This window comes from Micromys minutus (genome assembly GCF_963924665.1).
Source record: "Micromys minutus genome assembly, chromosome: 6".
NCBI lineage: Eukaryota > Metazoa > Chordata > Mammalia > Rodentia > Muridae > Micromys > Micromys minutus.
Genome location: NC_137975.1, coordinates 51,430,655 through 51,453,556, shown reverse-complemented (window position 1 = coordinate 51,453,556; position 22,902 = coordinate 51,430,655). Strand labels below are relative to the sequence as shown.

The following is a 22,902-nucleotide window of genomic DNA, read 5'->3' as shown; positions in this document are numbered from 1 at the left end:
GCCCAGTCCGCACGGGCACTCTCGATGCGCCTGTCTCTCATGGCCACACCTCAGTCTTGACGGCTGCTTCAGAGGTTTTTCCTTTCTCCTTTCACAAGTCGGCATCGAAACATCCAAGTGTCCTGAAACAATATCAGAGTCTTTGGAATACTTTCACTGGCCTACCCCCCCCCCATGAGAAAAGGGGTTCATGTCTTTATAAATGATCAAGTCGGAAAAATTATTAATAGTTATATTGAGTAACAGATAAACTATGTTCTGGAACTCCAGTCAAGATAGTATAGATGATCGGTGGCCCAGGAGGCATGGCATCCCTGTGGCCCTGAGTCATCGCTGACTCCATGTCCTTGATTCCCCAAGCTGGCCTTTGAGATGACAAAGAAAATAAAACCAGCTCTCAAAATTGAATGTTCCCACCCATGGGGATTGATCGGTGGCAATACTGGCTGTCCATAGCTAAAGCCCCACGTTGTCATTCTTAGTGGGCTCAGCCACCGTGAGCATGGGACAGAAGCCTGTATACACTCAAGTTAACCCAGAAAGAAGGGAACCCTAGTGTTTCCCCTGTGATCGCGTGTAGTACCCTGAAGTCCAAGGTTCCTTGGATGCCAAACCGTTTCTCTGCAATCTCGACAACTTCCCTTGCGATGTTTTCTTGACTGGTGCCCTTCACGTCGATGTACTTACAGTCAGAGCTGCCGTAGTGGCAGGAAATTGCCTGTGCAGAAAGGACAGACTGACACTGGAGAAGAGCAGCTTATCCACCCCATCATGCCCAGAAACCAAACCAAGTCCTCCAAGAAGGGGAATGCTTCGCTTGGGATTGTATTTCTTAGTTGGAAAGGTGGTCTAGTGTGTCTTCAGTGTCCTCGTACATAGTTCATCTCTCCTCCCAAGGTTGAGGGCTAATGGAGAGATTTAAATTTTAAAAAGTGTGTGTCTGTCTGTCTGTCTACTGTCTCACAAAGGCACACATATATCCATCGTGTGGAAGTCAGAGAACAAGTTTTGAGGTTGTCTTTCTCTTTCTACGCCCCCGTAAGTCCCAGGACTAGAACTCTGATCATGAGTCTTGGGAGCAAGTGCCTTCATTTGCTTAACCATCTTACTAGCCCACAGAAGATTTTTGTTTGTTTGTTTGTTTGTTTGTTTTTCAAACCAGTGCTTCTCTGTGTTGCCCTGGCCATCCTAGAACTCAATCTGTAGACAAGGCTGGCCTCAAACTTAGAGATTTACCTGTCTCTGCTTCCAGGACAGCCAGGGCTTGTTACCCAGAGAAGCCCTGTCTTAAAAAACAAAAAACAAACAAACAAAAATTTAAAAATTAGCTGTGATACTTCTTTTTAAGAGGCATATTTAGGGGCTAGAGAAATAGATGGCTCAGTGGTTAAGAGCACTGATTGCTCTTCCAGAGTTCAAATCCCAGCAACTGCAAGGTGGTTTATAACCATCTGTAATGAGATCTGATGCCCTCTTCTGGTGTGTCTGAACTCATATATAATAAATCTTTTTTAAAAAGGCATATTTAGGAAGTCTAGTCCTTTAAGAGATCTTCAGTGTTTTTAAGCATTTAAATTTTCCCATATCCTAAAGTTCTTCAATGGATTGTGCACCATTATTAGGAAAAATGTATATACATGGCCAAGCTTGCAAAACAGGCATTAAAAGTCCTTTTTGTCACTGTTCATTCCCTAAAGGTGATCACTTCCATCAGGACTTTTCTACTTTGATCAAAATACTAATTTATACAGCTGTGTCTCACATTCTGTCACCTGTGTGCTAGGTCAAGTTGTATTGGAGATCAAGAGGAAGGGAGACGTGAGCTCGCCTGTGTGCATTCTGGTAAGAAACAATGATGAATGTTTTTCTAGAATATTCAAGACACTAGAAAAAAATATAAAGGGTAAATTCATTATATTAAAGTGTATATTATCTGAACTGCAATGCAGAACTCTGAGGGCCATACCCGCCTCTTATTTAAAATATTGGCATAGTAAGCAGTGTGGCCATTTGGTTCTGATACTCAGCACTGTTTAGAATTAGTGCTATATTTCTCAGTAGTGAGGATATCATAAACTTCCCCCCTGCTCTGCTTTAGCATGAACACAGTTAATTCCAAATGACACGACTTTAGAAGTTCAGCCATTGTTTTTGCTTCAGAAGCAGCTAAGGGCGCTTCTGTTGGGAATTCTATGAATGGTCATGGTTCAGTGATCAGGGACCTTTGGCATGTTGTTTCCTACCTAACAGGGTGAATATGTCTATCTTGGTCAACAAACTGGCCTCGGTGAGAAGCCCTGCAGTCTTTTCTATCTGAATGTGTCTTGAGTGCTTTGTTCTAGACCACTTTTCTTTGGAGAGGGAGCCATCTGAACCCGTACTTTCCGGAATCCTTGAGTTCTGTTCCGACCGGATCCGTGGATGAGGAGGGGATGAAAGAAAACGGTGTCGCCCTTTTCCATCACCACATGGACCCGAGGGCTGTCCGGGTCATAGTCTTGGATGCCATGGTACATTTTGTTAACTCCTCCCTAGAACACAGAAGAGAAGACACAGTCATATTCAAGGTGTCACCGTGACCAAGATTTCATCAGCAATGCATCAGGGAAAGAGAGAGTCCTTGAACTTCCCCCAAGACAACAGCTTGTCTAACTTGGACTCTAAATTATACATGTGGTCTGTGTGTGTGTGTGTATGTGTGTGTGTGTGTGTGTGTGTGTGTGTGTGTGTGTGTGTGTGTATCAGATGTCTCCATGTCTTTATAAGTCCCATGTTAGGCCACTGAGATGGCTCATTGGTTAAAAGTAGTAGCCACAGAAGCCCAACAACCCAGAGCCCATGGTAGATGGAGGGTACCGACTCCTGAAAGTTGTCCCTGACCTCCACACATACCTGATAACAGCAAATTAACTATAACTGACTGGGAGCAGCTTCACCTTGAGTGTGAACACGCGTGTGATGCTTCATTTTAGTGTTCACCTGGTATGTTTCAGAATCTCCTGAGTAGGGAACCTCTGACACCTGCAGAATTAGGGGCAGCTCTAGCTAAAAGGGGCCCCCAAAGGATAATCTCTGTTTTGGTGCTTTATTGTCTCTGCCGCTGCTGCTGTTGCTGCTGCTCCTTCCTTTGATGATGCTAGAACTGTGTTTCCAGGTTTCTGTCCTGGACTAAGGAGCATTAGCTCTCCAGAAACCTTTGAGGCGTTAGACATCAGACAGGGACTGCTGAGACACTCAGCCTGGTCAATTGAGCAGCAACTACTCACGGGGTCCCTCCCATGGGAGACAGCCACAGTGGGACTATTTAGACCGCCGAAGCACCCAGCCTCGAAGGACAACTGTTGCTGCTATTTTAAGCTGATTTAATAAATTGTATACGCATAAAATGCCCATTCTCCCTGTCGGGTTCTCTAGAGAGCCCTGGCTAATAGAACGGGCAAACAGACCTTTGTCTTACTCGTGTCCAACCCGAGTGAGTGATGTTCCTTCCTGGCCTGACATTCTCATCCAGATTTTCCTGTGTACCAGGAGTATCATGGGGAAGCTAATTTTTCTCCCCAGATCACGAGAGAAATACAAAATATTTATGTCACAGCCAGAGTAAACCAAGAAGAGTAAAATAATGGTGTGTAAGGGGGGGCTCGTACGTGTGTTCCCAGCACAGAGGAGGCAGAAGAATGACACCCCATATACACATCAACCCGAGATGTTGCTCCTTAGCTACTGTCCACCATGTTTCCCATTTATACATTTGTTGTTCTTCTTTGACAATTTCATACTCAAGGGCACATGTGCAATCACATACACATGTGCACACACGTACACACGAATTTTAGCCATTTTCAGACCCAATTCTCCGCTCTCCTTCCTTCACTATGCCCCCCCTTGCCAGAAAGTTTCTTTCCTACTCTATGCCCCCTTTCTGTGTGTGACTCACTGAGTTTAATTGGAATTGCTTGCAGAAGTCTCTACCTCAAAATATATGATAGGAGGAAGAAAGCAAAAACAGAAGCAAAAATTCTTCCTACCTTGTTTCCGAGACAACCTCACTGGCCCGGAACTCACCAAGCTGGCTAGGGCTGGCCAGTGAATCCCAGGGATCAGCCTATCAGCAGACTTCAATAAATAAAGATGCTCAGCTTTATTTATGTTTTAAAATGAGTTCTGGGGATCAAACTCAGGCCCGCATGATTGCAAGACAAGCCTTTTATTGCCTAGGCTATCTATCTTCCCAGCCCCTGTGGCAATCCTTGCTGAGCCAATCCCAGATTCCTTTTGGGAAATGGCCATTTGCCTGTGGGCTACTGTTGCAGTTTTAACCCAGGCTCTTTTCTCCAGCCGGGTGTGTGTGTGGCCCTAAGCCGGCTGGAGTGCCTGCTGCTTGGGAATCCTCTAGACCACTCACTCCCATTGGCTTAAGTCAGCCAATCTTTGTATTTGCTGTGTGAGGAGCTCAGCACGAGTGCTCATGTCACACTCATTCCACACGAGTGGGAGCCTCAGGAAACCTCATGGGATTTATTTCTCTCCTTCCAGCCTGTGGGGCCCAGGGAGCCCGGGAAGACTTCAGGCCTCACAGCAAGTACTCTCACCTACTTAGCTATCTCTAAGCCTAAACTGATGAACTGCACAATGTCAGGCAAAAGAAGCCATACAAAAGAGTGGGTACTACAGGACTGTGTTTATACAGCATCTTAGAAAGTGCAGATTAGGGCTGGAGAGATGGCTCAGCGGTTAAGAGCACTGACTGCTTTTCCAAAGGTCCTGAGTTCAAATCCCAGCAACCACATGGTGGCTCACAACCATCTGTAATGGGATCTTCTGGTATGTTTGAAGACAGTTACAGGGTACTCACATATAATAAATAAACAAATCTTAAAAAAAAAAAAAAGAAAGTGCAGATTAATCTGTGAAAAAGGAAAACGGCTCAGTGGTTGTTTTTGATAACAGACAGAAAGAATTTTCCATTCCCCCTCCCCCTCTCTCCAGGCTCTTTGCTCAGATTATCCTGGAACATCCTATTCTACTGCTTTAGTCTCTTAGATGCTAGGATCCCGGCTTCTGCCACTGCGCCAGGCTAGAGGGGATTGTGATTCTTTTGAGTATGGTAACTAATGTCCTCTCTCATCTGGTCCTTTCAGGCTGCCCTCCCTCTGCTCACCTTTTTAATGTCCTGCAGCTTCAGCAACTGTGCTGGGAGCACAGAGCTCCGCTTGCTCTTTGGTCTGCCTGTGTATGCCCTTGACCTCCATGCCTCCTTTCTAGAAGGATTTCTTCCACGTCCCTCAAGGCTCAACTTAGTCACCAGCTCTCTCTAGGACAGTGGCTTCTCAATCTTCCTAATGCTGTAACCCTTTTTAATACAGTTCCTCATGTTCTGGTGACGCCCCCTCCCTCGAGGATAGAATTGTTTTCAATGCTACTTCATGACTGTAACTTTGCTACTGTTAGAAATTGTGCTGTAGATATCTGTGTTTTCCAGTGTGAAAGTCTCACTTGACACCCCCAAAGGAGTTGCCACCCACTATCCCTCTAGCATCTCTGTTGGTTTTTGCAACTGCAGGTAACAGTCTGACCTTCTTTGTACTCTGAGCTCCATCATCAATGGAAAGAAAGGGTTGAGTGTGCAAATGTTCACTTCAATCCCAGTGCTGGGAGGAAGTGAAAAGATAGATGGCACTTAAGGAATGCACATGCATGTGCACACACATGAATGCACACTCACACACATATGTCCTGCACACTCACATACCAGACACACACACACAGATCAAGCAGTTATGCAGACCTACCTCCCACTTGGGGTAATCATGTGGCTTCAGAGTGCCTTTGTGGGTGCCTGGGAGCACAACCAGACAACCATTGTTTCTGTCGATGCGCTCCATGGCTGTCCAAGCACAAACAATTCGGTCACTGGGCCGGAAGGGGAAATAGTGCTGATCCTGATGCAAGGGATGCCGGGATGTCTTCTTGCCTGCAAGAGAACCTTCTGTCAGAAAACAAAGTCTTGGGATTTTTGTCGTTTGCCTGTAAACCTGGAACACTGACCTATCTACTAAAACCAAAGAAATGAAACAATGTGTCCAGAAATCAGTCTGAAGAGATAAGCAACAAAGTATCAGTGAGCATTCCACAGCCCCTTCTGGGTTCCACAGGAGGGGTGGCTTGTACTCCTTCCCTGCAATCACACCAATCTCTGTTACACTTCATTCCTGCGTGGCTTGGGGTTTGTCACAGAGCGGCATTCAATAAGGAGCTCACCATAGCTAGAGTAAAGAAATGAACGCGAATGCTATAGAGCCATGCCCCAGTTCTCCCTTTTATGTGACCAAAGGCTCTCTCAGAAGGTGTCCTCTGCCCCACACTCCCCTCAGATCTTCTGTTCCCAGACTATTATGCTTCTTTTTTTTTTTTTTTTTTTGGCCTGCTGTTGGAAGGGAAAGCAAATGACTCTCATGGCTGATTTCTGCTGCTGCCGGCAGAAGGATTTCTCAGTATGGGTCAAGAGCCAACTGTTGTAGAACCTCCGGGACTATTTATTAAAATGTACACACTTGAATGCTATTTCTGATATGGTGAGTTCTTTGAATACACATGTAGGCAAGCCCAAGGAGGCTTAAGGATTCAAGTGTAATTTAAAATAATAGCTTTAATTTTGTGTCAAAATAACGTTTTTCAGGACAGGGATGCAGACATGCTACCGTAGCTAAGAACAGCTTAGAGCCATTGATGGCTTTGTTGGTAAATTATTTGTCTTACAAGCATGCAGACCAGAGTTCAAATCTCAGAACCGGTACTGGCTAGTCAATGTCAACTTGACAAAAGCTAGAGTCATCTGAAAGGAGGGAACCTCAACTGGGAAAATGTCTCCAGAAGATCTGGCTATAAGGCCCTTTCTTAATTAGTGATTGACCTGGGATGGCTTAGTTCACTGTGACCATCCCTGGTTGGTGGTCCTGGATTCTATAAGAAAGCAGACTAAGTAGGCCAGTAAGCAGGACCGTGACCTCTATCTGAACTCCTGCCTCCAAGTTCCTGTCCTGATTTCTTCCGATGATGAACAGTGATAGGGAAGTATAAGCCAAATAAACCCTTTCCTCTCCAAGTTGTGTTGGTCATGATGTTTCATCACAGCCAGAGTAAGTAACCGTGACTAAGACAGGACCCACGTAGAGATGCCAGGCATGATAGAGCACACTTACAATCCCATCGCTGGGGAGGCAAACCAGGAGGGTCCCAGCGCTTGCTGACCATCCAGCCTGGCCTGATGAGCTGCAGGCTAATGAGAGATCTTGCCTCAACGGAGACAGAATTCCCACAGTCACAGGGTTGTCAACATGCACACCCTCTCACGAGAATATAAGCACATGCACATGTGGCAGCACTTGCACACACATGAGCTGCACACACATGAGCACACATACATATAGTTTAAAAAATTTAATTGAAAAGCTTAGACAGGCTGGGCAGGGGTGGTGCATGCCTTTAATCCCAGCACTCAGGAGGCAGAGGCAGGCAGATCTCTGAATTCAAGGCCAGCCTGGTCTACAGCATAAGTTCCAAGACAGCCAGGGCTTCATGGAGGAACTGGTCGTGTGGTTATTTACAATACCCTATGGTCACTGTGTGAAATCAGTTACTCTTCAGTATTGCTGTGATATAAATTGTTTTAAGAGTTAAGTAAAAAGTATATACATTCCCTCATCTGAAGTTTGATAGCTATACTTTTGACATGGGTGGAACATCAACTTTACAGATTTAATCTAACAATACTTTCCTTTTGTGTTTCCCTAGCCAGAGAGAGAGAGAGAGAGAGAGAGAGAGAGAGAGAGAGAGAGAGAGAGAGAGAGTCCTTTACCAGAATCCGGAGGCTTGTTGATCAGCATCGAATGCAGAGCCATAATATCAGGTCCAGTGAAACACTCCACATATTTCAGAATCTAAGGAGAAAAGCAGTAAAAAAAAAAATAATAACTTCACAGGAAACCAGCAGTACAGACAAACGGCATAGCGTACGGCAATCTACAGAAGAACCAAGATGGCGGAGCAGGCTGAGGCCGAAGGATCTGGAGTTTCAGTGTCAGTTTTAGATAGAGTAAGACCCTGTCTAAAACAACAACAACAACAACTTAACACCAAAAGTGCAGTCTGTGAATTGGATCAGCCACATCAAAGCAAGCAAAAAAACTAATTTTATACCGCTGCTGACAGAGCCGTTACAATAAATCAATTGACAAGTAGTAGCTTTGTACCTGTTGATATCCTGTTATTGAGTCTTAGAAGATGAGGTCTCTTGTTTCTCACAACAAACGTAATTAACCCAACCATAGGAAGTCCTCTCCATTACGACACCATGAATAGTTGGGGTGAGATAATTCTTCATTTGGAATGAAGGTGATTGTAGAATCTTTATGCACCGTAGAATCTCTGGGTCTCATTAATAGCATTTGTGGGCTCTACCTATTAGAAGCCATTAGCTCCCCCCACCCCAAATGTGACAACTAGCAATGTCTCCAGACACTACCATAGCCAGTGTGGGGCAGAGTCATCTTTGCTGAAGAGCGTAGCTTCAGCACCATATATAGAAAGACGCTGGAAGGAGGCAGACCTGCTCTGAAGCTGATGAGAAAGGGGCGTGGGGATAGTGGGGTGAACTGAGCAGATGTTGGAGACAGACTTGCAGACCGGTCATTAAGCAAGATGGCGGGTTGGGCTCGCACCTGGGGGAGGGTGCAGTATCTGAAGAGCTCCTCATCTTCTTGGAAATCCTGGATCTTCGTAACCACCCTCTCACTCGGCGAGAAATCCTGTTTTGCAATGGTCACATCTCTCATCACAACAATCCCTGGTGGTTTCACCTCCTTTCTGCAGATTTTTTCAAACTCTGCTCTAGAAATCAGATTTACCAAGAGTTATTATAATTATTGGGATCAAGGTGTGCACCATCACACCCGGCTTGGAGTTCAGATTTAAAAAAAAAAATACTTGAAATATTTATGTATGTATAATGAGATAAGCTCGGGATGGGACCCAGGTCTACAACACAGAATTCACTTGTGTTTCCCTGTTTCCCTCACAACCTATACACAGGTCTGAAGGCATCGTATGTATTATTTTTGTCTGTTTTAACTCCAACTCATCACAAGAGATATACTTGTCACTTGTGGGGTTTACCAAGTATTACTCAATGGCATCACTAAGAGAGGCAGTGAGCTTTATTTGATGTTAAAGGTTGTACATCCCTAATGCAATAAATAAATAAATAGATAGATAAATAAATTAATAAACAAACCCTGGTCCTAGTATCCGCCATTGATTTTCCCTTATTTTGTTCCTCCAACAACAACAACACTAAGACACCAGTAGAATCAAACTGCCCCATTTTTAAAATGGGGTTACCAAAGCATATGCAGACTGCCCAAGAACATTAGGGGTAGGGCTAAGAGTCAAGCCAGAGAGTCTGGCACTCAGAGCTCACACTTCTAAACACTCTCAAACAAATCACATCATTAAAAACAAATCTCTGGGGTTGGAGAGATGGCTCAGCGGGTAAGAGCACTGACTGCTCTTCCAGAGGTCCTGAGTTCAAATCCCAGCAACCACATGGTGGCTCACAACCATCTAAAATGGGATCAGACACCTCTCTGGTGTGTCTGAAGACAGGGGCAATGTACACATATAAATAAAATTAATAAATAAAAAAAAGAAGGATCCTCTTTCATTAAAAAAAAAAAAACAAATCTCTGAACCCATCTTGGGAAGTAGCTCAATGAGTAAAGTACCTGCTGACTCACCCAAGGCAGGAGTTTAAACCCCGCAAACCCACAGAAAGGTAGATGTGAGAGTGTGAGGCTGTGTTCCCTCTGTTTCTTCTGTGAGATACACACAGAACCTAAGTGTTCCAGGAAGCTCTCGGGCCAGTGAATAATAATAGCAAAAATAAATAAATAATAAATAAATAAATAATAAATAAATAAACAATAAATAAATAAATAATAAATAAATAAATAATAAATAAATAAATAATAAATAAATAAATAATAAATAAATAAATAATAAATAAATAAATAATAAATAAATAAATAATAAATAAATAAATAATAAATAAATAAATAATAAATAAATAAATAATAAATAAATAAATAATAAATAAATAAATAATAAATAAATAAATAATAAATAAATAAATAATAAATAAATAAAAAATAAATAAATAAATAATAAATAAATAAATAATAAATAAATAAATAATAAATAAATAATAAATAAATAAATAATAAATAAATAAATAATAAATAAATAAATAATAAATAAATAAATAATAAATAAATAAATAATAAATAAATAATAAATAAATAATAAATAAATAATAAATAAATAAATAAATAAATAAATAAATAAATAAGGCCTTGTCCCAAACAGGAAGAATGGAGGGGACAGACAGACAGCGTGGTTGTCCTGGACTTTCACATGCATGGGTTGGAACTCATACACATCAGTTCCCAGACACACATCACACACACACACACACACACACACACACACAAACTATGAACACACAGATGCTAATCTAAATTGTGTTACCATTACATTCATGCAGGGATTTTGCAAAATCATAAATAGAAGTATTATACCGAAACCGTTGAATATCATCATCTGATACCAGATTTTTAATGACAAGAAACCCATTTTCTTCATAAAATTGTCTCTGCTCCAGACTGAGGACATTATTATCCAAAGTATACCTAAAGGAAAAAACAAAAACTCCAAGTAAGTCCCCATTTTAAATTAGAAGCCGCATACACCAAGAATCTGGTGTACATTTACTGGGGAGGGTGAGGCAGGGTCTCACTATGTAACTGACTGTCCTGGAACTTGCTAGGGAGACAAGGCTAGCCTTGAACTCAGATCTGCCTGCCTCTGCTCCTTGAGTAAAGGGACCAAAGGCGTGTGCTTCCACACCCTGCCTATGTTCATCCTTTATAATTCAACATTTCTATTTGTATGGCTTTAAGGAGTAATGAAATAAAAGTTTAGAGTGTGTTAAGTCCAAAACATACGTTATGGAAACCAAAAACATGTATTACTGAAGAAATATTAACCAAGGAATTATATCTTGATGTCAAAATAGATGTCAAAAATGAAGGGCAAAGCACTGTGAGCATACTTATCATAATATGATAAAAAATCATATAAAATAAAACAGAGAGAGAGAGGAAGGTGGGGGGGGTGTAGGGATGTCACTCAGTAGCAGCGCAGTTGCAAATAAATTTTGTTATATTCCTCTTCTGTATGTAAGTACAGCTACAGTGTACTTACATGTAATAAATAAATTTTTAGAAAGAAAGAAGAGAGAGAAAGAAAGAAAAGAAAAGAAAGAAAGAAAGAAAAGAGAGTCGTAGGATTGCCTACAGAGCCCCGTCTTATGCAGGAATTTCTCAACTGGGATTCTTAGATGATTAAATCTTCTGTTAAGCTGCCGTCAAACTAGTCAGAACACATACAACAGTCTAGTCACATGTTAAAATGAGATCTACTTACTGGAATTGTTCAGGGTAGAAACTGGCCGAGGAAGCCGGCCCTGATACAGGCTGTGCTGCCTAGGTAAGAATTAAGGAAAAGATATAGAATGCAGGAGCCAATCGTTTTGCCGAACACCGGCCTCCTGCCTTGTTTCTATTAATAACCCAGCCAGTGCCCATGTTACCTAATCTCTGTCACCACAACCTGACAGGAGCCAGGAAGGTCTTCTGCGCAGAGCAAGAAATCTGATCATCTCAGTCCCTGTCATTATCACTAAAAAGAGAATGACTTAACCAGGGCATAACCCCAATCTCTCTACCTATAGCTCCAGTCTGCCCCAGTCCTTCCTGCTAAACCACTGAGCAAATAAAACACCAAAGGCTGCCCTTTAGAAGCAGAGAGAAAAGGCTGCAGTCTAAACTGGGAAGAGCTTGGCAGTCCTTAGATCACCAAAAGTCTGAGCCACACAGACAACTAAACATTTAAGTATCCCAGAGACCAAGGATCCGCCTGTAAGATCTTTTTCTCACTCGCTAACTACAGATCAGGAACAGCCCTTTTCTGTTTATCTTAAATTGCCGCCTTCTGGATGTTAGTTCCACGCAGGTGTGGGCAGCACCGGGGAGGTAGAGGCTGAGGTAGGTGGGGCTTTGAGTTCGGTCAGCTTGATCTACTTTAGTGGGACTCAATCAAGGGTCAGTCAGAGCCACACAGTGAGAACCTGTCTCAAACCAACCAAGCGACTCCACAATCTCACATCCCATGAACTTGTCTATCTGACATCTACTTTCTTTCATTGACACAGGATCTCACTGTGAAACTAACAAGGGGCCAGGAGATTTTTATAGCCCAGCTGGTCTCAGTCTCTTCCTGCCTTCATCTCCCAAGTGATGGGAGGATTGCAGGTGTGCCTTATCATGCCTGGATTGCCTATTTTATTTACTATTTTGGTTTTATGACTTTTCGAGACAGAGAACATGGGACATGGGCTTGACTTTGAGTTTAATTATGTTGCCAAGTATAACCCCCCTGCCCCCATTCACGTCCTGAAAGGGGAAATCATATAGGTCTTGCTTTCTTTGTTGTTTTTTTAAAATTACTTTTCTTTTTTAAAAAAGATTTATTTATTTATTTATTGTTTATAAGTACACTGTAGTTGTCTTCAGACACACCAGAAGAGGAAATCATATCTTATTACAGATGGTTGTGAGCCACCATGTGGTTGCTAGGATTTGAACTCAGGACCTCTGGAAGAGCAGTCAGTGATCTTAACCACTGAGCCATCTCTCCAGCCCCCATATGCTGATCTTGAACTCACAGAGACTATCAGCCTCTGCCTCTGCAGAAATTAAAGGTGGTTGCCAGCTGATCTATTATTTATTTACTTACTTATTTCCTGTGCATTGGTGTTTTGCCAGCATGTATGTCTGTGTGAGGGAGTCAGATCATGTGGAGCTGGATGACAGTTGTGAGCTCCCATGTGGTTGCTGGGACACCTCTGGAAGAGCAGCCAGTGTGAAGAGCAGCCAGTGTTCTTGACTGCTGAGCCATCTCCCCAGCCCCACAATTCCTACTCTTGTTCAACTTTCCCAACATAAAGTTGCCACAAGGACATATAGACCTCAGTGCTCTGGCTGCTCTCTTCGGCCCCTCTCTACTGTTTCTAGGACTTTGTTGTGGTTGGAGAAATGTTAAGCAATGTTGAAGTGTATGACAGGGATGGGGGAGGGGGTAACGTGAAAAGAGCCGGAAGGAAGAAAAGAGAAGGAAGGAAGCTGTGACACAGAATGATCCCAATTATGTAAATACAAAGCATTCCTCATTCCCTAATCCACATGGTTTAGAAGAAAGCATTCCTCATTCCCTAATCCACATGGCTTAGAAGCATATGAGGGCTGGGGAGAAACTCACAATTTCTAGAACTCTACTTAAGTATATATTCCCTATGGTTCTTGGCCAGCACAGTCTAATGGCCAATACTAGCTGCTAGCTACATCCAACCATTTAAAGTAAAAACTGATTCAAGTTAAAAGGGTATACTTTTAATCCCAGCCCTTGAAAGGCAGAGGCCGAGGATCTCTCTGTGAGTTCTAAGCCAATCTAGTCTGTATAGCAGATTCCAGCCAGCCAGAGATGCATGGTAAGATCCTGCCTCAAAAATCAAGCAACCAATAAACCCAAAAGAGTAGGGAGAGACTAAGCCAATTTCAGTCCGAATATATCTAGGACCAGTATATCCAAGGTTCTCAAAATGTAGCAAGCGTCCAGCTGCCAAGAAGAAACAGACTGTGACATTCCACCCCCCATAATCTGCAGGTCTAACCACTGCTTCAGTTCAAGTGCAAATGAAGTTACATTATTAACCTGTAGATAAGAGTTTAGGTTTGATGTAGGCCAGACACACTGCTGCTTATAAACCAAAAGCCCCACAGGCAGAACAGCAGAGAAGGTCAAATAAACAGCTATTGTCATCAGCCCCAGAGATGGCAGGTACCCAGAATCCTAAACAATTTTAGCAATTTCCAGGGTGAGGAGCCTGGATTGAGCAGCCAACGGTTTGATATTTCCTCCTACCCCCTGAGAGGGGAAAGGGAGGACAGGGGGGAGAGGGAGAGGAGAGGGGAGGGGAGGGGAGGGGGGAGAGGGAGAGGAGGAGGAGAGGGAGAAGAAGAGGAAAGGGAGAGGAGAGGAGAGGGGAAGGGGAGAGGGAGAGATCTTACATGCGTGCGTGCATGTGCATAACCACTTGCAAGTCTTGGTTTAGTGTTTTGTTTTGCTTTTGAAACAGTTTGTCACTTTTGGCTAGGCTGGCTGACCATTAAGATCCTCAAGTCTGTACCTCCTAGTGAGATCACAAGCATTTATCAGGTTTCTGAAGGAACTGGGCAGGCCAAGGGAACCAAGTCCCTTTCCGGGGACCAGTGACCTGGGACACCTGGACCCTGGAGGAGGAGCATACACAGCTAGTGGGAAGGTGACAGCCGGAGAACAGGCGGAGAGGGGCTGCTACCTGCAGGACAGAGTTCTGATCCCTGGCCTTTTCTTTTTGACAACTGGCACCCTCTCCTGACCTCTGAGGATCCCTGCCTTAGCCGGCCTTGGTCACAGGCAAGCAGCTCCGAACCTCAGTTTACAGGGCACCTGTCCTTGGCATGTCTGGGTGCAGGGCAGAAAAATGCCAAGGCAGCTGAAAAATGGCAGTCCACTTTGTGATGAAGTCGTCACCTCTTGCTTTACGCTTCCCGCTTTACACCCAGCAAGAAACCACGGTGGTAAGCAGGCTCAGAATGGTGCGGGGATGCACCCCAGCCACTTAAGCCTAGAGGATGGATCACACTCGTCGTCCTTCCGGACAAGGGTTCTCTGGGGATGCAGCCTCCGCCCGGGTCTCCCGGGGACTGGGGACAGAAAAGAGATGGCGGCGCAGAGGCTCTCTTGCGCCCTTGGAGCCACTACCAGGGTGGAGATTCGCCTTCCAGCCTGTGAGCCCATCCCCAGCCCAAAGGATACAATCGCTGGGGCCGAGTGTCGGCCGAGGTGTCCCAGAAGGACCTGCAGCCGGGCGCCAGCGCGCGTAAGGTCCATGGTGGGGGACAGCAGACTGAAACTGCTGCGCCTGGGCCTCAGTTAACTCATCGCAAAGCCCCGCCTCCTGCTAGAGGGCGGAGTGCCTTTCAAGGGCAGGACACAGCGCCACCTCCCACTCCGGGCTGGGGGTTGGGGTGCTGGAGGTGAGGGAGTCACTGGAGGCAGGCTGGGAGTCCATGCTCCTGACCCCTGCGTCTTTGTTCTAACAGCACCAAAACGAAACGTAGCGACCGGGGCGATGTCTCCCAGCAACCCGAGGCGGTCAGGGATCTGAGGCACACTTTTAGTAGTTGTAACCTATGAACAACTAATCTACGTGACTATTTCTCCCACTACAAAACAATAAAAAAGGAAATCAACTGTGCTATCCAGAAGAGACATTTAATTTAGCGTGAATTCATTCTAAAATATTAGAAAGTTTGGCCGTTACTTTTAAAAAAGTGCGATCCACACAGTCTAGTTTAATTTACATTACATTTGTGTGTGTGTGTGTGTGTGTCCTTGTTTGTGAAGATCAGAGAAACAATCTTCCGTGGTCTCCTTCCACCACCTGGGGTTTTGGGGATCGAATTCTGATGCTCAGATTTGTTTGGCAAGATCCATTAACCACTGTGTATTTCACCAGCCACAATAATACATATATTTTTCTTACATAGCTTAAAAAGTTTTCTTTTCTTTCTTTTTTTTTTTTTTTTTTAAGATTTGTTTATTTATTTTATGAGTACACTGTAGCTGTCTTCAGACACACCAGAAGAGGGCATCAGATCCCATCATAGATGGTTGTGAGCCACCATGTGGTTGCTGGGAATTGAACTCCGGACCTCTGGAAGAGCAGTCAGTGCTCTTAACCGCTGAGTCATCTCTCCAGCCCAAAAACCGTTTTCTTAAAGACTTTGAAATTCAACCGCAACACATAATCTTAATCTCTTTGCCTCTGGTCTCTTTCGTTTAGAGAGTTACTTCTAGATTGCTTCTTCATAAACACGTTAGATAATTTGTTGACAGTACCATAGTCCAGGAGAGACAAGCAAGTAGCCAGATAACTACTTCCTGTTTTCAAGCTGTTCCTTCAGATTTGTCCATCAACCTGCCCTTTAGGCCTTGACCGTTGGGACAAGATTCCTGTCCGCTGAAGCTCCCAGGGCCTGCTGGTTCCTTCGCTAGTTCCCAACCGCATTTGTCCAGCCGGAGCAACCCGGGGAGGCTTACGTGGCACAGTTGAAAAGCAGGACCGACTGCATCATTTTTTTTTTTTTTTTCACTTGGGAAATAGGAGTCGTCTTACTGCCCTCACCTGGTGCAAACTGGGAACTGCAGGGAGAAGGAAGAAAGACTGAAATTAGTCTGAATTCGGTCAGCTCTAGCAGAAGTGAAAGCTCAAGGCCTTTATTCTGAGGATGGCTGGTTTCCCTAGCCAACAGAGAAAATGAACGGTTTGGGGTCTGTCTTAGGGTTGCTGCGATGACATCATGACAAAAAGAAAAAAAAAAAAACCAAGTTGGAGAGGAAAGGGTTTATTTAGCTTGCACGTTACTTACATGTTACAGCACCGTTCCTCATTAAGGGAAGTCAGGACAAGAACTCAAATAGGGCAGGATCCGGGAGGCAGGAGCTGAAGCGGAGGACCTGACAGGGGCTGCTTACTGGCTTGCTCCCCACGCCGTGCTCAGCCTGCTTTCTTTAGAACCTAGAGCCACTCATGAAGCAGATGGAGCGGTGTGCAGACAGTGGACATACTTCTGCAGAGTGAGGAGAAGGAGAAAGGGTTACGAGGCTGTTGAGACACCAAGCGTCGTGGCAGCCGCGTGGCCCCAGCTGCCAGCTCTGCTGTAGGGACCGAGCCGGCACAGCGCGGTGAGCACCACATGGAAACACCGAGTGCTCCTCATCTCCAGCAGAACCGACTCGCCCCCGTTCGCAACTCGTTGCGGCTTTCTTTGATTTAGCCCATGAATTGGAACTATTTCGCAGAGCCAAAAGTGACTTCTAAAAGCCCATGGCGGTAGGTCGTTTAGGGATCCAAGATTTCAGCCATGAAAGATCTCATCTGTTACCTAGAATGCTGATGGTCCAGTCCCCTGCCTCAACACAGTCACCTGCCTCAACACAGACGATGTTTGCGCAACGGCCCTTGCTGAGCTCCGGCCGAAGGAGAAGGGTTAGGGTAAGTACGGAGGTGCCCATACCATGACTTATACAAAGCAGACTGCCCGCAAATCCACCGGTGGTAAAGCACCCAGGAAACAACTGGCTACAAAAGCCACTCGCAAGAGTGCGCCCTCTACTGGAGGGGTGAAGAAACCTCATCGTTACAGGCCTGGCACTGTGGCACTCCGTGAAATCACACGCTGTCAGAAGTCTGAACTTCTGATTCACAAGCTCCCCTTTCAGTGTCTGGTGCAAGAAATTGCTCAGGACTTCAAAACAGACCTGCGCTTCCAGAGTGCAGCTATTGGTGCTTTGCAGGAGGCAAGTGAGGCCTGTCTGGTTGATCTTTTTGAAGATACCAACCTGTGTGCTATCCATGCCAAACGTGTCAATTATGCCAAAAGATATCCAGCTAGCACGCCGCATACGCGGGGAACGTGCTTAAGAGTCCACTATGAGGGGAAACATTTCATTCTCAAAAAAAATTTTCCCCTCTTCTTCCTGTTATCAGTAGTTCTGAGTGTTAGATATTTTTTCCATGGGGTCAAAGGTACCTAGGTATATGATTGCGAGTGGAAACATAGGGGACAGAATCAAGTATTGGCAGTTTCTCCACGTTCATTTGTGTGTGAATTTTTAATATAAATGCAGGATATAAAGCATTAATGCAAGCAAAATGTTTCAGTGAACACATTTCAACAGTTCAACTTTATGACAATTATAAATAAACCTGTTAAAATTTTTTGGACAACGCCAACATTTGGATTTTTAAAAAATAAGCAAATTTCTTATTGACGGCAACAAAATGGTGTTTGTAGCATTTTTATCAACCAGTAGATTCCATCCATTCACTAGACTTTTCTAACTGAGTTGTCCTACATGCGAGTACATGTTTTTAATGTTGTTTGTCTTCTGTGCTGTTCCTGTAAGTTTGCTATTAAAATACATTAAACTACAAAAAAAGAAATGTTTGCCCAACAAAAAGCTAGCATGGTCTTGGGAATCCGGACTTCAAAATCCACATCATGAATCTCTCTCTCATGAAGGTTAATAAGTGTACACGTGGATCCATGGCTTTCATGCCTTTAACTTAGCCTGACCTTTGACGTGAACATAAACAGATGGCTGCCGGGCCATATCTATAGTAGAGCAGACGGACTCACTGTGAGTTTGGAGGTGGTAGGAAGGGTTTGGGGAGCAGAGGTGGGTGAAGCAGGGATCAGGTTTAGTCAGGTTGTCTGGCTCCTAGCCAAGGGGTCATGGAGACCCTCGAGTTTATCAGTGGTCGGTTGGTTCAGTCCACATCTGAGCATCGCTCATGCTTCTGCTGTCTGTATGTGTGTTTGTATGTATGGTTTCTTCATATGTATGTCTGTCTGTATGTTCTCTTCCTATATATGTATGTATGTATGTATCTATGTATATATGGTCTCTTCATACGCATGTGTGTATGTCTGTATGTTCTCTTCATATGTATGTATGTATGTATGTATGTATGTTCTCTTCCTATGTATGTATGTATGTATGTATGTATGTATGTATGTATGTATATATGGTCTCTTCATACGTATGTATGTATGTATGTATGGTCTCTTCATATGTATGTATGTATGTATGTCTCTTCCTATGTATGTATGTATGTATCTATGTATATATGGTCTCTTCATACGTATGTATGTATGTATGTATGTATGGTCTCTTCATATGTATGTATGCATGTATGTTCTCTTCCTATGTATGCATGTATGTATGTTCTCTTCCTATGTATGTATGTATGTATGCATGTTCTCTTCCTATGTATGTATGTATGTATGTATGTTCTCTTCCTATGTATGTATGTATGTATGTATGTATGTTCTCTTCCTATGTATGTATCTATGTATATATAGTTTCTTCATTCATATGTGTGTACGTATGTATGGTCTCTTCATATGTATGTATGTATGTATGCATGTATGTATGTATGTATGTTTAGCCTGGCACCCCAGGCTGTTCATTCACTTGTCTGTAGACTGGTAATCTGACTTTCCCATCAAGCTTTGGTGGTGGTGGGGTTTCCCAGTCTGTTCTCTCTCCCATTAATGTAACTGAAGGAATCTCTTTTTAATTAAATAGCATGTTTATTTGCTTAAAAAAATAGATCTAGGGCCACCTTCTTTCCTGACTGGCCTTTCCTCATCCTCCTGAGATCTGCACTCAGTCCCTCCCCATCTTCTGTACAAACCATCCTTCTCAGTCATCTCCTCAGTCTTGAACTTTGAACGGCATCCTTAAGGTGAAGCTCTCGAATTTGTAACACTATCTTGAACTGTTTAACTCCAGACTCTATGTGTCCAAAGGCCTCTGTCTGTCTGTCTGTCTGTCTCTCCCTCTCTCTCTGTTTTTTTTTTTTTAATTTTGTCACTTTGAAACATGTTGGGAGACGTTTGTGCCACACCCAAAGATGGCGCCGGCTTCTCGCCGATGACTCAGCAAACAGAGCTGTTGCCCAGCCTGAGAGACGTAGTGCGCATGTGCCACAGATGTCACAGCCCGCTCTCGGGGCATGCTAATGAGTTACTGGAGGTCGCACCAATCAGGTAGGGACACGAGTCTTCTGGGCATATATAAGCAGTGCACTTTTCTTCCATGTGGTCCCCTGTTCAGAGTACTGTACAATAAAGGTTGTTTGAAGAAGAATCCTGTTGTCGCACATCGTTCTTGCTGGCGAGACGTAGGGCGCGCGACAGAAACAGGGTTCCCTAGGACTCATTCTGTAGACCAGGCTGGCCTCGACCTCAAAGCTCCTCCACTTGCCTCTGCCTCTTGAGTGCTGGGATCAAAGATGAACACCACCACCATTCTCCTTTGTCAGGGTTGTTGTGAAGGTCAGCTTGTGAGGGAAAAGGTGGGATGGAGAGAGAAGGTCCACAGGCTGCTGCCACGCCTTGGAAGATGAGCACTAGACAGACAGCAAGAAGGAACCGAGGCCAGGTTGGTGGCTGCCCCATGTCTTCACAGCAGTCCTGCCTGCCTCCCCCACCTCCTTCCCAGTGACCTTCTCAGGCAGGGCTTTCATTCCGGTAGGTGATGGTGTGGCTGGATACGATTGGCTGAGGACTTAGGGGCCGGGCTCAAACACTGTATAAGCTGATGCATCAAACTCAGATCTGTGCCCTGATGCTGGCCTCTGGAGTTTGAGTCCCAGGATTCATTATGGGACTCTTGTGGGACATCACCCACATCCTGAGTTCTGTTCCCAGACTCCTTCACCACTGAGATTTGTAAAAATAAACAAACAAACAAATAAATCCATTTTTCCTCACAGCCCCTGCTCCGGGAATGAAACTCTGAGACTAGTTAGTTATTAATAAATGCCTAGGCCATAAGTGTCTGCTCATTCCCTTACTATCTCATAACTTACTCAACTCATTCAAACTATTCTTTGTCTGCCACACACTTAGCTGTCCTCAGCTTCATGTTTCCAAGTCTGGGGCTAATCCTCCTCATGCTCACCCGAGGTCAGCTACCTGCGGGTTTACATTCATCTCCTCAGGGTTCCCAGGCGAATCTCTTTTATTCTGTCCTGAGTTCATGTATGTGGCTGGTTACCTCTGTTCAGCTCCCATGCTTCTGGCCTCCTCTATGTTCCCTGGAGAATCTCCCTTTATTCTAACCGGAATCCATCTGCCTGCTGGTTAGCGGCCTCTCCTTCAGACCTGGCTAGCTCCTTCATTGGCTTCCTCCAGGGTCTCTCCCAGCATCTCTCTTGAATCTCCCTTTATTCTCTCATTATTCCCAGAATCCTCTCTCCTTCTGCCAGTGTTCCACCTCCTAATTTCTGCCTCAGCTCATTGGCCATAGGCTTCTAGGAGAGTCTCTCTACAGAGATCTCTAATACATCAGAAGAAAACTTCTCATTCTTTCTTTCTCTGTAGGTGCTGGGAATTGAACCTGAGTCCTCTACAAGAGTAGCCAATGCTCTTAGCCACCAAGCCATCTCTCTACCTCCACCCCTTTTGAGACAAGATCTTCAAGTAGCTCAGGTTGGTCTTGAACTCATTATAAAGTTGAGGGTGACCTTGAACTTCTGATTTTCCTGCTTCCACCTCCCAAGTCCTGAAATTATAGGCATGCACCACCGTATCCAGCTCCAAGCTTCTGTTTTCAGTGCCTCAGCCCCAGAAGTGGCTGAAGAAATAGAAAGTGGGGCCTAACTGGAGATGAACCCTTAAGAGTATACTATCTGTCTTAGGGTTTTATTGCTGTGAAGAGACCTTATCATGTAACTCTTATAAAGGAAAACATTTCATTTGGAGCTGGCTTACATTCTTTTTTTAAAAAAAAATTGTTAATTTTATGTATATGAGTTAGCTGCCTCTAAACATACCAGAAGAGGGCGTCAGATCTCATTACAGATGGTTGTGAGCCACCATGTGGTTGCTGGGGACTGAACTCAGGACCTCTGGAAGTGGGGTCAATGCTCTTAACTAATAAGTCATCTCTCCAGCCCTATAAAATTGTTTTTATATTAACATTTTCAAAGTTATCAGGCCTCTCTAAATGCCTGATACAGTAAACACAGGAAGCAGACACACCATGCTGAACTGACTTGCAGAAGATGGAAGGTCAATGAATTTTAGAGCTTTTAGAACTGCTCAAGTAAGCTGTCTTACCCTCACATTTGAGAAGCATGAATTTCTGATTTTTTCAAATTGCAGACTGCACTACAAACCAAAACTAGCAATTAGTCAACAGAGACATGAAAGGTCAAACTATTAGTTTTATTTCTCAAAGTGGACCCAAACCCAGGAATATACCTAGACATTGAATTGTATATAATTTTGCTTCGAAATTGTGCAAAATATGCTTGGGTGATAAACATTACATTCTCTATATTTCCATGTACATGATTTTATTCCGGAAATACAATAACGGAGGCTGCATCAGCCTTGCCCCACAACCAATCACCATAATCATAGTAAACTAATGACTTTTAATCTTGTTTTCAAGTTTGGTTTTTACTGGTACCTTGGCCTAAACCCGGGGCTTTGTGAATACTAGTAAGTACTCTACCACTGAGCTATGTTCTCAGACTTTTAAAAATCCTTTGTGCTGGAGAACAAAACAAGGTCTTCTTCGGTAGCTCAGGCAGACTTTGAACGTGTGGTCCTCTTGTTCAGCCTCCTGAGTATGTGGGATTACAGCCCTGTATAGGTCCAGCTCCATAGTTTGGTGGGCTTTCCTTACATGCTGTTCTCCTGGGCGTTAAGCTTCCTTAACAGTGTTGGTATTTGAGGTCTATCAAGTGTAGGAGGCTGTACAGAGAAGCATCAAGACCTGCGTACCCCATACTCACCAGACAAGCCACAATCACTCTACTGTACAGCAAGTTTGGCTTCCACTGGCTCTTGACTATGTCTGGATGCTTGGAAATGCCTCTTAAATTACTTCACTTGGGGTTGGTCTAATCCACCCCATCTTAGTCTCATCCAAAGCAGAATTTAAACAAAGGCAAATCATGGCTTGTGCTCCATTTGCAACAGGACTCTGGGTTTTCCCCGTGGTCTTTGGCGTCTCACGACTACAGTCTGCATGTGGATTCTTAATGAGAACGGGATGTGTAACAGGCAGGAGCAGAGTATGTTGTATGAGCACCGGGCC

At 44.1% G+C, this 22,902-nt stretch overlaps 1 protein-coding gene and 1 pseudogene across 2 annotated transcripts in view; one reads left to right on the top strand and one right to left on the bottom strand.

The window, feature by feature from the left end:
- The window catches only part of PHYH (phytanoyl-CoA 2-hydroxylase), a 15,465-nt gene extending 294 nt beyond the window's left edge, over positions 1–15,171 (bottom strand). Inside the window, exons 1-9 of the mRNA XM_080918366.1 lie at positions 15,034–15,171; positions 11,542–11,600; positions 10,635–10,745; positions 8,721–8,889; positions 7,859–7,940; positions 5,793–5,974; positions 2,382–2,531; positions 584–718; positions 1–122 (exon numbers count right to left, since the gene is read on the bottom strand). The exon at positions 1–122 is cut by the window's left edge and continues 294 nt beyond it. Coding sequence (XP_080774492.1) covers positions 69–122; positions 584–718; positions 2,382–2,531; positions 5,793–5,974; positions 7,859–7,940; positions 8,721–8,889; positions 10,635–10,745; positions 11,542–11,600; positions 15,034–15,108 — 1,017 coding nt within the window. The 5' untranslated portion in view covers positions 15,109–15,171 and the 3' untranslated portion in view covers positions 1–68. The remainder of the gene's footprint in view (positions 123–583; positions 719–2,381; positions 2,532–5,792; positions 5,975–7,858; positions 7,941–8,720; positions 8,890–10,634; positions 10,746–11,541; positions 11,601–15,033) is intronic.
- Positions 15,172–17,298: 2,127 nt separating this feature from the next.
- LOC308421907 (histone H3.3C-like) lies at positions 17,299–17,704 on the top strand (annotated as a pseudogene). The gene has a single exon. The product of its transcript is annotated as a histone H3.3C-like (transcript).
- The last annotated feature ends 5,198 nt before the right edge of the window (positions 17,705–22,902 follow it).